The sequence below is a fragment of the Neolamprologus multifasciatus genome, chromosome 23 (genome assembly GCF_963576455.1).
Source record: "Neolamprologus multifasciatus chromosome 23, fNeoMul1.2, whole genome shotgun sequence".
NCBI classification, from domain to species: Eukaryota; Metazoa; Chordata; class Actinopteri; order Cichliformes; family Cichlidae; genus Neolamprologus; species Neolamprologus multifasciatus.
The window spans coordinates 39,056,268-39,071,378 of NC_140460.1; the positions used below are offsets into that span (position 1 = coordinate 39,056,268).

The following is a 15,111-nucleotide window of genomic DNA, read 5'->3' on the forward strand; positions in this document are numbered from 1 at the left end:
TAACTGAATATGAAATTAACAAAACTCAGTTATTAATATATATTGAAATTAAGCTCCTACACTGTACATTTGTAAGGGAAGAACACTTCAGCTAGCTAGCACCTCAGCTTCAGCGTGCACTTTGATGGATAACATAAATTAAATTTCGTCACGAACAGGATTCGAACCTGTGCGGGGAAACCCCATTGGATTTCGAGTCCAACGCCTTAACCTCTCGGCCACCGTGACTACGCATGCCCAGGATGCCGGCATACTGGTATACAACCCAATATACAAAGCCGACGTATGACAAGCTTATAGTTTATGTATTCTCGGCCACGCACTCTTTATCGAAACGTCATTATAACATTATGAAGAATTCGTCCTATAGAACACAGCAACAAAGACTATGAATGGCCCAATTTCTTAACTGGCAAAATTATCCATTAGCAAGCGCCAGTTATCAAAAGCCTTTGCGTTTCCTTATTGACCTAATAGACCGGATATATTACATATTTTACATTGTTTTTGAGCAAATGTTACCGACTTCTCTTCTGTGAGCACACAGAAATGGAAGATGTAATGTATATCTAGTTTACTTGACTACTAGAACCTTCAAGCAGGTACGAGTCAGTCACACTCCCCGTACATCGGCACTGCCATTAGTAATGATGCATTCAACTTCAGTGGGAAATTAGGAAAAACACGAGATTAAAAAAAATAATAATAATAATTTAATCCCTTTAATGTTTAAGGTCGTTTTCTACTATTAGATTGATGTAAATTAATGTTTCCACATTATTTGATCTATTCCAACTCGTCTTACGAGTTGGTTCGATATGATTTACTCCATGAACTTTGAATGTAGCATAAGTGCCAGCTAGCAGATATTGCATTTCTATTGGCCAGTTACTGTAAGCTCCGCCTTCTTCTCGCGACCATTAATAGCTCTCTGGCTGCTGACTGAGAACGACTGCACCATCACAGGAGCGAAAAATGATTAACTGGAAGGTAACCATCAGTAGATATATCATTTTAAATGGACCAAATGCACGCTTGGCTATAATTGTATAACTCTTGTGCTCGTTTAGGTTTTCTTTTGCTCCTTTTTTGCCGCAGCTGTCACTAGCTTAAAGCTAACGTTACCATAGACTCTCGCGTTATTTGTTACAACCGCGTCCAAAACTTTTACTATCGTCATATATCAAATAGCATATATATCGCTCTCTCTGCGTGTATATTTCTATATATTTTAAACCGCAAGTGGCATCTCCAGTTTTTAAACGTGTTGTTATTTTTAACCACAGAAATAAGCTGATAATAGCTTTAAAGGAGGTGACTTGTAGAAACATTATTAAAACCGCGGTCACTTGTTAGATAATATCTATGCCGAATTCAAGAGTGATTTGTGGGAATTAGAAATTTTCTTATAGGATGCTTAATTTAAATTGTTATGTAAAGAAAATTTTTAAAATGCAAAGATTTTGAATGCGGTTTCGGTAATGACAAGTGTGTGTGACCCGGTGCAGCTACAAGCTCATAAAGCACATGGTGTGCAGCTGTTTGTCCTTTTTATAACTGCCACCTCCCGCATAAGCAGCTGAGGTAGAAGAGAGGAGGAGGAAAATCTCCTCTGGGGTCCCAGACTGTTCCAGACATTTCTTTTGCAGCAAACCTCTTAAATCTAGCAGAAAAAACAGAAATACTATAAAGAAACCCTCTAACAAACAGTATTTCTGCATATATATTTATATACATATTTATGTTAAATATGTACCCTTATCTATGCTCAGGCTTTGGACAACGTCCCCTTGCTTTTCTACATCTTAGCCCTGAAGACGCTGCTGCTGTGTCTGGGGTTTGCTGGGGTGAAGATCTACCAGAGTAAGAAAGCAGAGGCGGTCCTGAAGAAGCAGCAGGCTGAGAAGAGGAGGCTGGCCCAGCAGACGCAGGAGCTCATCGACAACCTGAAGGAAGACTGACAAGTAGAGGGAGAGGAGCAGAAGCTGCTGTACACGGGGAAGAGATGGTAATTACATGATAAGCAACAAACAACGCATGACGACACCACTGGTTCTTCTAAATGTCTTTCTTTTATTTGCAGTTTGATTTATTATTAGTTATATATGGAGACAGCACATAGTGTAGTATTGTTATTAGAGATGGCACGATACCACTTTTTTATGCCTGATACCAATATCATAAATTTGGATATTTGCCGATACCGATATGAATCCGATATAGTGTATTTTTTTTAAATAAATAAAAATGTTTTTTGTAATATCTTGCTGCATTTTGTTCATACTCAAGTTTTAATCTAATAAACCTGAACCTACACCATCCTTCCTATTCTGGTATTTTAAAGAGCTTCAATGTGCTGCTGTTGTTTAGCCGCTGGTTTCCTTTTTCTGGTGCAAAGTCGGCCAAAAACAAACAAGAGAGACGGAATCGCGACAGAAAAGCCGATCAGCTGATCATTGATCAGTTTCATGACTGAAGTAGCAACGGGGGAGGGAGGGGGAGAGAGAAGAGGCAGTCGTTCCATATATCGGTTGTTAAACTTAACGTGGGAATGCTTTACAAATATTCAGAGATGAACTTACACACTTGCTTTACTTCTCTCTGGGATCACTTTCTCGAAGATGAAATGCCGGTTTGGTAGCGAGGCTCCAACTGCTCAACCAGACCGCCGACAGGTCTCGCACGCCACAGCCGCTCTATCACGTGACGCATACTGCTCCAACGTGCTACGGTTATGAGCTGAGTTACGCCGTGTCACAAGTTTTGTGAGATGCTTTCGTGATATTTAATGGATCAGATTACATTTTTTATTTCTCTCCGATATCCGATCCAGTAATTTACGTCAGTATCGGACCGATACGTAATATCAGATCGGTTCATCTCTAATTAATAAACTAATACAAGTAACCACTGGTTGCACTGATGTGATTAGACTCTTGTGAGTCATCAATCTCTCAAATGTCCTTCTCTCTCCTCCAGGGAAACATCTTACCGACCAGAGCTGCAAGCCACTTCCTCCAAATAGGATGAAGATGTGAGATTTTCAGCAACAGGGACACTTTCCTGAGTTTCAGGAAATGATTTGTGGTTAAAGTAGCAGGACTGTCGAGCACATTTTTATATTTCAAGGTGCCGTTTTTTTTAAAAAGGAAAATATGACAGCCAAAAACAACAACAACAAAAAAACTCCATAACATGCGAACTTCAGTATGAATACTAAGATGAGAGGACAGGGATGAGGTAAAGCTTGCTCATTGGTCCAGTATTGGCCGTATGCCACATACATGATCTGCTAAGACGGTCATTCAGGCTCCATGCAGATGAACTCAACACTTCCTTTGCTTTGTACCCTGTGCAAGTCTGTCAGATCGGTGCATTTATATGAATATGACGCAGTGTTTTTTTTTTTCCTGTAAAATTCTCTGTAAACTATAAACCAAAACTGTGTTTCTGTTTTTTATAATTATATCAAATTCAACATGTCACATCTTGTTATTTTTTCTCTAACTTCATGTCTCCATGTTATACTCTGCAATATTAATGTGATTTGTTCATTTAATCTGTTATTGACAGTGAGGTGCTGCTTTAGGTTTTATAGTAGTTACTGTCAAAAGGAAATATTCCTTAAATATTCCTTGATTAGCATCTAGGAAATGATCAGCGAGGCGCTTTTGTGCTTCAAGGAAAGCAGGAGGAGACTAGAGACTACAAGAAGGAGTAGTGACAGTTTTAGCGCCCTCTGCAGTTTGTGTGTGGAAGTGCAAAAGCTTACAGCACCTGGTATTCCCAGGCGGTCTCCCATCCAAGTACTGACCAGGCCCGACCCTGCTTAGCTTCCGAGATCAGACGAGATCGGGCGTGTTCAGGGTGGTATGGCCGTAAGCGAAAGCAAAGCTCAGAAACAGCATTTTTATACATGCTGTAGCGACAAATGCACACGTTTTCTCTTCGATATAGAAGTTAAAGTCTCCAAACGACAAAAATGTTTGAATTACAAAACACACGGTTCTATAATAATCTAACATGTGTTATTATGGAGATGTTACTGTGGGAAAAGCATTTTTGCAGCTCAGTGTTGAAGCTGCAGTTAACAACGAATAGCTGCATGCTTTCGCTGTAACATATGGAATTTAACACAATAATATATATCAAACTGTGAGACATTTGCCAAGTATAAAAGGTGTTTTATAGCGGGTTTCTCTCGCTTACGGCCATACCACCCTGAACACGCCCGATCTCGTCTGATCTCGGAAACTAAGCAGGGTCGGGCCTGGTCAGTACTTGGATGGGAGACCGCCTGGGAATACCAGGTGCTGTAAGCTTTTGCACTTCAACACACAAACTGCAGAGGGCGCTGCTGCTCATGTTTATGCTCAAAGGCATGAAAAGTTAGATTTCTGGGTAATAAAATCTTTTTTCTATCTTTTTAACATGAGAATATTATATTTCCATCTTGTCTTCCACAGTAATCAGATTAATGATGAGACAAAAGTAGAACAAGGAAAGAATAGGCCATGTATCTCACGTTTAAACATAATTGATGTTTTCTGAAAAATCTCACACAGATAAACATTTACAGGAAATTACTTTTCCTTCAAAACAAACATCAAAGAGTCTGTGGTTTTCTTTATTGATTGTACTTGAGTAGAAGCTGTAAAGGAACATTTCTATTATTCTCATTTAAAGTGTTTAAGTTCTTAAGCATATGCTTAGTTCTGACACTATAATAGACTGTTCAGTGGAAGTTTCTAAACTAGATGAACTTATTTCAGCCCCAGTAGTTGGAGAAGACAACTCCCTATTGCATGAATAATATACCACTGAAATTTATAAAACAGCTTTCACAAACAAGTTTGAATTTATTTTGGATTTTCTCAAATGCACACAGTGCCAAAAGCATACACACAGTCAAATCTTTTCATATGAGGTGCTGAAGGTTCTGCACCTCATAACTCAACAAGCCGTATTAACTTCTCATTAGTGATCATGGCTGACTACAAGTGTTAGTTTCTCTTCGCAGCGTAAAAAGGATTCGCTTAAAAGCACTTGTTGGATTGACCAATATTTAGAACAACAGAAAGTCCAAGGAACTCACCGTAAACCATTTTAAGCCATTTTTATACACTTACAGATTCGGTTCAAACAATCGTTTGTAATTACAAGTTGTTTTAATATGTTAACACTTTGCCAAGGACTGGAAGAAGACCAAAGAGTCCCCCTTAGATCAGAGGGAATTTCTTATTACTGTGAACTGAGGATCCCAAACACTTCTGGAAAGGCAGCTTTATGGGCAGACTTGACAATGACTGAGCTATATGGCCACAATGACAACAGTATGTTTGGTGTATCAAAGGTGATCCGTGGAAATCTAAGAACCGCGTACCAGATGTTAAGCATGGTGGTGGTAGGATCATGCTCCGGGGCTGATTTGCTGGATGGAATAATAAAGAAGGAGGACTAGTAAAGTGAGTTTACAATCAACCATTGAAACTGATCATCAGAGATAGAAAACTTCTATATTCAATGTTTCTCCAAATCCTCATCCTCGACTTATTAGTAAAAGAAAACAAATTTCATAATATAATATGTTCTGATGACATTCAGTTGGATCTGATTTACATATCGGGTAGTGTTTTCGTAGCGTAAACGCTGGGCGTCCTCTCAGAGCCTACGCTCTATCTGCTATTCGCGAACAGAGATACGCAAGTTTCTCCGTGACTGCAGCTGTCAGTCAAAGCTGTTATGATGACGTTTCACCCCAATTTAACATCACCGCGGTAGGAATTAGAATCAAACTTATGGGAGAGGAGACCCCTTGGACATCAATCAGCATGATGAGAACTATTGAAAACAAAAGAAAGAATCTTTGGAAAGAGAGAAGAGGCAGTCGTTCCATATATCGGTTGTTAAGCTTAACGTGGGAATGCTTTACAAATATTCAGAGATGAACTTACACACTTGCTTTACTTCTCTCTGGGAAAACTTTCTCGAAGATGAAATGCCGGTTTGGTACCGAGGCTCCAACTGCTCAACCAGACCGCCGACAGGTCTCGCACGCCTTTGCCGCTCTATCACGTGACACATACTGCTCCAACGTGCTACGGTTATGAGCTGAGTTACGCCGTGTCGCAAGTTTTGTGAGATGCTTTCGTGATATTTAATGGATCGGATTACATTTTTTATTTCTCTCCGATATCCGATCCAGTAATTTACGTCAGTATCGGACCGATACGTAATATCAGATCGGTTCATCTCTAATTAATAAACTAATACAAGTAACCACTGGTTGCACTGATGTGATTAGACTCTTGTGAGTCATCAATCTCTCAAATGTCCTTCTCTCTCCTCCAGGGAAACATCTTACCGACCAGAGCTGCAAGCCACTTCCTCCAAATAGGATGAAGATGTGAGATTTTCAGCAACAAGGACGCTTTCCTGAGTTTCAGGAAATGATTTGTGGTTAAAGTAGCAGGACTGTCGAGCACATTTTTATATTTCAAGGTGCCGTTTTTTTAAAAAGGAAAATATGACAGCCAAAAACAACAACAACAAAAAAACTCCATAACATGCAAACTTCAGTATGAATACTAAGATGAGAGGACAGGGATGAGGTAAAGTTTGCTCATTGGTCCAGTAGTGGCTGTATGCCACATACATGATCTGCTGAGACGGTCATTCAGGCTCCATGCAGATGAACTCAACACTTCCTTTGCTTTGTACCCTGTGCAAGTCTGTCAGATCGGTGCATTTATATGAATATGACGCAGTGTTTTATCTTTTCCTGTAAAATTCTCTGTAAACTATAAACCAAAACTGTTTCTGTTTTTTATAATTATATTAAATTCAACATGTCACATCTTGTTGTTTTTTTCTCTAACTTACTTCATGTCTCCATGTTATACTCTGCAATATTAATGTGATTTGTTCATTTAATCTGTTATTGACAGTGAGGTGCTGCTTTAGGTTTTATAGTAGTTACTGTCAAAAGGAAATATTCCTTAAATATTCCTTGATTAGCATCTAGGAAATGATCAGCGAGGCGCTTTTGTGCTTCAAGGAAAGCAGGAGGAGACTAGAGAATACAGGAAGGAGTAGTGACAGTTTTAGCGCCCTCTGCAGTTTGTGTGTGGAAGTGCAAAAACTTACAGCACCTGGTATTCCCAGGCAGTCTCCCATCCAAGTACTGACCAGGCCCGACCCTGCTTAGCTTCCGAGATCAGACGAGATCGGGCGTGTTCAGGGTGGTGTGGCCGCAAGCGAAAGCAGAGCTCAGAAACAGCATTTTTATACATGCTGTAGCGACACATGCACATGTTTTCTCTTCTATATAGAAGTTAAAGTCTCCAAACGACAAAAATGTTTGAATTACAAAACACACGGTTCTATAATAATCAAACATGTGTTATTATGGAGATGTTACTGTGGGAAAAGTATTTTTGCAGTTCAGTGTTGAAGCTGCAGTTAACAACGTATAGCTGCATGCTTTCGCTGTAACATATGGAATTTAACACAATAATATATATCAAACTGTGAGACGTTTGCCAAGTATAAAAGGTGTTTTTTAGCGGGCTTCCCTCGCTTACGGCCATACCACCCTGAACACGCCCGATCTCGTCTGATCTCGGAAACTAAGCAGGGCCGGGCCTGCTCAGTACTTGGATGGGAGACCGCCTGGGAATACCAGGTGCTGTAAGCTTTTGCACTTCCACACACAAACTGCAGAGGGCGCTGCTGCTCATGTTTATCCTCACAGGCATGAAAAGTTAGATTTCTGGGTAATAAAATCTTTTTTCTATCTTTTTAACATGAGAATATTATATTTCCATCTTGTCTTCCACAGTAATAAGATTAATGATGAGACAAAAGTAGAACAAGGAAAGAATAGGCCATGTATCTCACGTTTAAACAAAATTGATGTTTTCTGAAAAATCTCACACAGATAAACATTTACAGGAAATTACTTTTCCTTCAAAACAAACATCAAAGAGTCTGTGGTTTTCTTTATTGATTGTACTTGAGTAGAAGCTGTAAAGGAAAATTTCTATTATTCTCATTTAAAGTGTTTAAGTTCTTAAGCACATGCTTAGTTCTGACACTATAATAGACTGTTCAGTGGAAGTTTCTAAACTAGATGAACTTATTTCAGCCCCAGCAGTTGGAGAAGACAACTCCCTATTGCATGAATAATATACCACTGAAATTTATAAAACAGCTTTCACAAACAAGTTTGTATTTATTTTGGATTTTCTCAAATGCTCACAGTGCCAAAAGCATACACACAGTCAAATCTTTTCATATGAGGTGCTGAAGTTTCTGCACCTCATAACTCAACGAGCCCTATTAACTTCTCATTAGTGATCATGGCTGACTACAAGTGTTAGTTTCTCTTCGCAGCGTAAAAAGGATTCGCTTAAAAGCACTTGTTGGATTGACCAATATTTAGAACAACAGAAAGTCCAAGGAACTCACCGTAAACCATTTAAGCCATTTTTATACACTTACAGATTCGGTTCAAACAATTGTTTGTAATTACAAGTTGTTTTAATGTGTTACCACTTTGCCAAGGACTGGAAGAAGACCAAAGAGTCCCCCTTAGATCAGAGCGAATGTGTTATTACTGTGAACTGAGGATCCCAACCACTTCTGGAAAGACAGCTTTATGGGCAGACTTGACAATGACTGAGCTATATGGCCACAATGACAACAGTATGTTTGGTGTATCAAAGGTGATCCTTTGAAATCTGAGAACACTGTACCAGATGTTAAGCATGGTGGTGGTAGGATCATGCTCCGGGGCTGATTTGCTGGATGGAATAATAAAGAAGGAGGACTAGTAAAGTGAGTTTACAATCAACCACTGAAACTGAACATCAGAGATAGAAAACTTCTATTCAGTGTTTCTCCAAATCCTCATCCTCGACTTAGTAGTAAAAGAAAACAAATTTCATAATATAATATGTTCTGATGACATTCAGTTGGATCTGATTTACACATCGGGTCGTGTTTTCGTAGCGTAAACGCTGGCCGTCCTCTCAGAGCCTACGCTCTATTGCTATTCGTGAACAGAGATACGCAAGTTTCTCTGTGACTGCAGCTGTCAGTCAAAGCTGTTATGATGACGTTTCACCCCAATTTAACATCACCGCGGTAGGAATTAGAATCAAACTTATGGGAAAGGAGACCCCTTGGACATCAATCAGCATGATGAGAACTATTGAAAACAAAAGAAAGAATCTTTGGAAAGAGAGAAGAGGCAGTCGTTCCATATATCGGTTGTTAAGCTTAACGTGGGAATGCTTTACAAATATTCAGAGATGAACTTACACACTTGCTTTACTTCTCTCTGGGATCACTTTCTCGAAGATGAAACGCCGGTTTGGTAGCGAGGCTCCAACTGCTCAACCAGACCGCCGACAGGTCTCGCACGCCACAGCCGCTCTATCACGTGACGCATACTGCTCCAACGTGCTAAGGTTATGAGCTGAGTTACGCCGTGTCGCAAGTTTTGTGAGATGCTTTCGTGATATTTAATGAATCGGATTACATTTTTTATTTCTTTCTGATATCCGATCCAGTAATTTACATCAGTATCGGACCGATATGTAATATCAGATCGGTTCATCTCTAATTAATAAACTAATACAAGTAACCACTGGTTGCACTGATGTGATTAGACTCTTGTGAGTCATCAATCTCTCAAATGTTCTTCTCTCTTTTCCAGAGAAACATCTCAGAGCTGCAAGCCACTTCCTCCAAATAGGATGAAGATGTGAGATTTTCAGCAACAGGGACGCTTTCCCGAGTTTCAGGAAATGATTTGTGGTTAAAGTAGCAGGACTGTCGAGCACATTTTTATATTTCAAGGTGCCGTTTTTTTAAAAAGGAAAATATGACAGCCAAAAACAACAACAAAAAACCCCAAAAATTCCATAACCTGCAAACTTCAGTATGAATACTAAGATGAGAGGACAGGGATGAGGTAAAGCTTGCTCATTGGTCCAGTAGTGGCTGTATGCCACATACATGATCTGCTGAGACGGTCATTCAGGCTCCATGCAGATGAACTCAACACTTCCTTTGCTTTGTACCCTGTGCAAGTCTGTCAGATCGGTGCATTTATATGAATATGACGCAGTGTTTTTTTTATTTTTTCCTGTAAAATTCTCTGTAAACTATAAACCAAAACTGTGTTTCTGTTTTTTATAATTATATCAAATTCAACATGTCACATCTTGTTGTTGTTTTTTCTCTAACTTCATGTCTCCATGTTATACTCTGCAATATTAATGTGATTTGTTCATTTAATCTATTATTGACAGTGAGGTGCTGCTTTAGGTTTTATAGTAGTTACTGTCAAAAGGAAATATTCCTTAAATATTCCTTGATTAGCATCTAGGAAATGATTAGCGAGGCGCTTTTGTGCTTCAAGGAAAGCAGGAGGAGACTAGAGACTACAGGAAGGAGTAGTGACAGTTTTAGCGCCCTCTGCAGTTTGTGTGTGGAAGTGCAAAAGCTTACAGCAACTGGTATTCCCAGGCGGTCTCCCATCCAAGTACTGACCAGGCCCGACCCTGCTTAGCTTCCGAGATCAGACGAGATCGGGCGTGCTCAGGGTGGTATGGCCGTAAGCGAAAGCAGAGCTCAGAAACGGCCTTTTTATACATGCTGTAGCGACAAATGCACACGTTTTCTCTTCTATATAGAAGTTAAAGTCTCCAAACGACAAAAATGTTTGAATTACAAAACACACGGTTCTATAATAATCTAACGTGTTATTATGGAGATGTTATTGTGGGAAAAGCATTTTTGCAGCTCAGTGTTGAAGCTGCAGTTAACAACGAATAGCTGCATGCTTTCGCTGTAACATATGGAATTTAACACAATAATATATATCAAACTGTGAGACATTTGCCAAGTATAAAAGGTGTTTTATAGCGGGCTTCCCTCGCTTACGGCCATACCACCCTGAACACGCCCAATCTCGTCTGATCTCGGAAGCTAAGCAGGGTCGGGCCTGGTCAGTACTTGGATGGGAGACCGCCTGGGAATACCAGGTGCTGTAAGCTTTTGCACTTCCACACACAAACTGCAGAGGGCGCTGCTGCTCATGTTTATGCTCACAGGCACTAAAAGTTAGATAAAATCTTTTTTCTATCTTTTTAACATGAGAATATTATATTTCCATCTTTTCTTCCACAGTAATCAGATTAATGATGAGACAAAAGTAGAACAAGGAAAGAATAGGCCATGTATCTCACGTTTAAACAAAATTGATGTTTTCTGAAAAATCTCACACAGATAAACATTTACAGGAAATTACTTTTCCTTCAAAACAAACATCAAAGAGTCTGTGGTTTTCTTTATTGATTGTACTTGAGTAGAAGCTGTAAAGGAAAATTTCTATTATTCTCATTTAAAGTGTTTAAGTTCTTAAGCACATGCTTAGTTCTGACACTATAATAGACTGTTCAGTGGAAGTTTCTAAACTAGATGAACTTATTTCAGCCCCAGTAGTTGGAGAAGACAACTCCCTATTGCATGAATAATATACCACTGAAATTTATAAAACAGCTTTCACAAACAAGTTTGAATTTATTTTGGATTTTCTCAAATGCTCACAGTGCTAAAAGCATATACACAGTCAAATCTTTTCATATGAGGTGCTGAAGGTTCTGCACCTCATAACTCAACGAGCCCTATTAACTTCTCATTAGTGATCATGGCTGACTACAAGTGTTAGTTTCTCTTCGCAGCGTAAAAAGGATTCGCTTAAAAGCACTTGTTGGATTGACCAATATTTAGAACAACAGAAAGTCCAAGGAACTCACCGTAAACCATTTTAAGCCATTTTTATACACTTACAGATTCGGTTCAAACAATCGTTTGTAATTACAAGTTGTTTTAATATGTTACCACTTTGCCAAGGACTGGAAGAAAACCAAAGAGTCCCCCTTAGATCAGAGGGAATTTGTTATTACTGTGAACTGAGGATCCCAACCACTTCTGGAAAGACAGCTTTATGGGCAGACTTGACAATGACTGAGCTATATGGCCACAATGACAACAGTATGTTTGGTGTATCAAAGGTGATCCTTTGAAATCTGAGAACACTGTACCAGATGTTAAGCATGGTGGTGGTAGGATCATGCTCCGGGGCTGATATGCTGGATGGAATATTAAAGAAGGAGGACTAGTAAAGTGAGTTTACAATCAACCATTGAAACTGATCATCAGAGATAGAAAACTTCTATTCAGTGCTTTTCCAAATCCTCATCCTCGACTTATTAGTAAAAGAAAACAAATTTCATAATATAATATGTTCTGATGACATTCAGTTGGATCTGATTTACACATCGGGTCGTGTTTTCGTAGCGTAAACGCTGGGCGTCCTCTCAGAGCCTATGCTCTATCTTACAGAAGCGTAGAGCTGCCATCCAGGCAAAAGAAAAATAGAAGTGTATCACGTTATAACATGAAAAGTTTATTGTTCTAACAAGATACTTTTCCTGTTTGTACAATATACTATCATGTTTGTACAACATAATATCACGTTATTACAATATACATAATCATCACGTTCATACAATATAATTATCACGTTCGTACAATATAAATATTATATTGTACGAACGTGATAATTATATTGTTTGAACAATAAAGTTTTCACGTTATAACATATATTTTATTGTTCGAGCATGATATATTGCCGTAAAACTACGGAAGCGTAAAACATAGTGAAGTGGGTGACAGTGCAGATCAGAGTGCGAGAAAATGGCTCGTTTATTGGAATTAATTAAGTTCTATTTTATGCTTGGATTGAGGCATGTGGAGATTTTGCTGTTATTGAGCAGATTGGACAGTATTGTGATAAGCATGCGGACACTTAGAAGAAACCTAAAACGCATGGGACTGTACAGGAGAAAGAATGAGTCCGATCCGATTGAGGTGGCACGATTTCTTATTGATCAACTGGAGGGACACGGGAGGCTCCATGGATACAAACTACACCACCTGAACTGCATTCAGGCAGGTTATGTTGTCACGCAGAGTACTGTGAGACATTTACTGAAATATCTTGACCCTTACGGTGTTGAGCAACGACGCAGAAATCGCCTAATGCGACGCACGTATGTAAACCCTGGACCAAATTTCATGTGGCATGTTGACTCCTATGACAAACTGAAGCCTTTTGGAATCTGTATAAATGGAGCTATTGATGGCTTTTCGAGAGTTATGATTTGGCTTCATGCCTATTCAACAAACAATGATCCCAAAGTCATTGCTGGATATTTCATAGCAGAAGTTGAAAAGAGGATGGGAACACCTGCTAGGATTCGCTCTGATTTGGGAACAGAAAATGTCATAATGGCCGAGATACAACGATTCTTGCGCTGGACTATGGATCCGAACGTCAGAAACTGTTTTATTACTGGATCCAGCAATCACAATCAGCGTATTGAAGGCTGGTGGGCCTTTCTGAGACGACATCATGCTCAGCACTGGATAAATCGTCTCCAGGAACTAAAAGACCATGACTGCTTTTCTGGATGTTTTTTGGACAAGCAGCTCATATTGTTTACGTGCCTGAACGTCATCGAGGTATGTATTCATGTTTATATTCTTTTAATGAGTCATTGTGTGTGTGTGTGTGTGTGTGTGTGTGTGTGTGTGTGTTAGAGAGAAAGAGAGACACGGAGAGAGAATAAAAAGTTTGCTTTAACACCCACCATGCACCGTCCCTATTATCACTGCGTTCAGGATATGAAAAAATGCATATTTCACTGGCCAGAAACATAAAATCACACTGTCTAAAACAATTCACGTTTAATAATTACTTTAAATTTTACACAGTATCACGTGTCTACCACTGTTATTCTTGTTGTTGTTGTTGTTGTCTTATTTTTGATAAACTCTGTTTTTCTGACTGTCACTGTGTGGTGCTTTTGATTGATTGATCGTACTTTATTCATCCCGAGGGAAATTGGGTTAAGGCTGCCAGCCGTGCCAGCGCCGTTTTGGGTAACATGTTGAGCCAAGAGAAATGTGTTCTTTTACTGATATGAGATTTTTAATTTTTAATATTTAATAGGAGGAGCTGCAGCAAGTTGCACATATGTGGAACACCCACATAATACGCAGAAGCAGAAATGCAGTTGCTCCAAGTGGACGTCCGATTCTCATGTACACCATCCCTCATCTCTTTGGAGGACAGGATCATCTGAAAGAGGTTTCTCGGGAGGCAGTGGATGCTTGTAAGCAAGAATGTCAACAGAGAGGACCTTATACCTGTGATGAAACCGTTTTCAGCTTGTGTTGCCTCATAATGTCAGAGAACTTCTTACTTCCACCAAGCACAGCAGATGAATCCATTGAACTGTATCTCTTCCTGAGAACCTATATACTGAAGGACTTATAAACCTAAATATAATTGGGCTTTGGGAATTTTTATGCACATATTTTTTGGTACAATGTTTTATTTGTGCAATAAACAATAGAAAAGACAATCATTATTATTTTGTTTGGATTTTCGGTTGAAGATAGTAGCAAGCAAGCATGTCTAAATTTATTTAACCAAATCTGCGTACTCCAGTGAAGAATCAAAATTAAAGCAGGTCCTTGTATTTGTATTGCTTTTCTTTTTTTTAATATTTTGACTGAGGCATTTATGCAAAAAACAGGCGTTTGCTTCCCATCTAAAGAAAACATCTGACACCTGCTTATTAATTGAAATGAGAACATTGAAGTAAATGCTTGAATACGCAAAATGTTTTAAAAATAAATCAGTAGAAAGACTTGCATTGAATAATCTCAACCTTTTGGCATTTCCAATTATTTTTTAACTGAATTTCTATTATATCTGATTTCTGTTTTAAGACTGTCAAAAAAACATTTTTTAAACTGCTGATCCTATACATTCTCATTCATGAAATATTGTTTTCAATTTTACTGAACACACTGTGCAACTGCTATTCATCCACGAACAGTTTCTTGTAAACTGGTAAATGTAAAAATTCTGCATTATTTAATAATCAACAAACACTGTTAGATGTTAGCCTCCCTTTTATTTGTGTTCAAGGATAAGAAAACACGGACTCTTGATAAACACTACAA

General features: G+C 38.9%; 2 protein-coding genes and 7 non-coding genes across 9 annotated transcripts in view; 5 read left to right on the forward strand and 4 right to left on the reverse strand.

Annotated features, from left to right (window-relative positions):
- Window positions 1-146: 146 nt before the first annotated feature.
- Window positions 147-228, reverse strand: trnas-cga (transfer RNA serine (anticodon CGA)). Its single transcript has one exon. It is a non-coding gene; the product is annotated as a tRNA-Ser (tRNA).
- A 649-nt stretch (window positions 229-877) lies between these two features.
- smim11 (small integral membrane protein 11) overlaps window positions 878-15,111 on the forward strand; it is a 68,147-nt gene continuing 53,913 nt past the window's right edge. Inside the window, exons 1-2 of the mRNA XM_085150888.1 lie at window positions 878-990; window positions 1,773-2,008. Coding sequence (XP_085007014.1) covers window positions 976-990; window positions 1,773-1,961 — 204 coding nt within the window. The 5' untranslated portion in view covers window positions 878-975 and the 3' untranslated portion in view covers window positions 1,962-2,008. The remainder of the gene's footprint in view (window positions 991-1,772; window positions 2,009-15,111) is intronic.
- Window positions 3,766-3,884, reverse strand: LOC146492196 (5S ribosomal RNA). Its single transcript, XR_014872648.1, has one exon. It is a non-coding gene; the product is annotated as a 5S ribosomal RNA (ribosomal RNA).
- Window positions 4,204-4,322, forward strand: LOC146492197 (5S ribosomal RNA). The gene has a single exon (XR_014872686.1). It is a non-coding gene; the product is annotated as a 5S ribosomal RNA (ribosomal RNA).
- On the reverse strand, window positions 7,140-7,258 carry LOC146492198 (5S ribosomal RNA). Its single transcript, XR_014872632.1, has one exon. It is a non-coding gene; the product is annotated as a 5S ribosomal RNA (ribosomal RNA).
- LOC146492199 (5S ribosomal RNA) lies at window positions 7,578-7,696 on the forward strand. The gene has a single exon (XR_014872628.1). It is a non-coding gene; the product is annotated as a 5S ribosomal RNA (ribosomal RNA).
- On the reverse strand, window positions 10,512-10,630 carry LOC146492200 (5S ribosomal RNA). Its single transcript, XR_014872619.1, has one exon. It is a non-coding gene; the product is annotated as a 5S ribosomal RNA (ribosomal RNA).
- Window positions 10,948-11,066, forward strand: LOC146492201 (5S ribosomal RNA). Its single transcript, XR_014872612.1, has one exon. It is a non-coding gene; the product is annotated as a 5S ribosomal RNA (ribosomal RNA).
- On the forward strand, window positions 12,855-14,698 carry LOC146492202 (uncharacterized). The gene is made up of 2 exons (XM_085150534.1): window positions 12,855-13,599; window positions 14,090-14,698. Exons 1-2 carry the CDS (start codon window positions 12,874-12,876, stop codon window positions 14,414-14,416), a joined length of 1,053 nt encoding a protein of 350 aa, XP_085006660.1. The 5' UTR covers window positions 12,855-12,873; the 3' UTR covers window positions 14,417-14,698.

Bases quoted from the DNA above. Each gene is read 5' to 3' on its own strand.
- LOC146492202 (XM_085150534.1), top strand. From the start codon at position 12,874: ATGCGGACACTTAGAAGAAACCTAAAACGCATGGGACTGTACAGGAGA. The intron at 13,600-14,089 runs GTATGTATTCAT...AATATTTAATAG, and splicing joins CGTGCCTGAACGTCATCGAG to GAGGAGCTGCAGCAAGTTGC.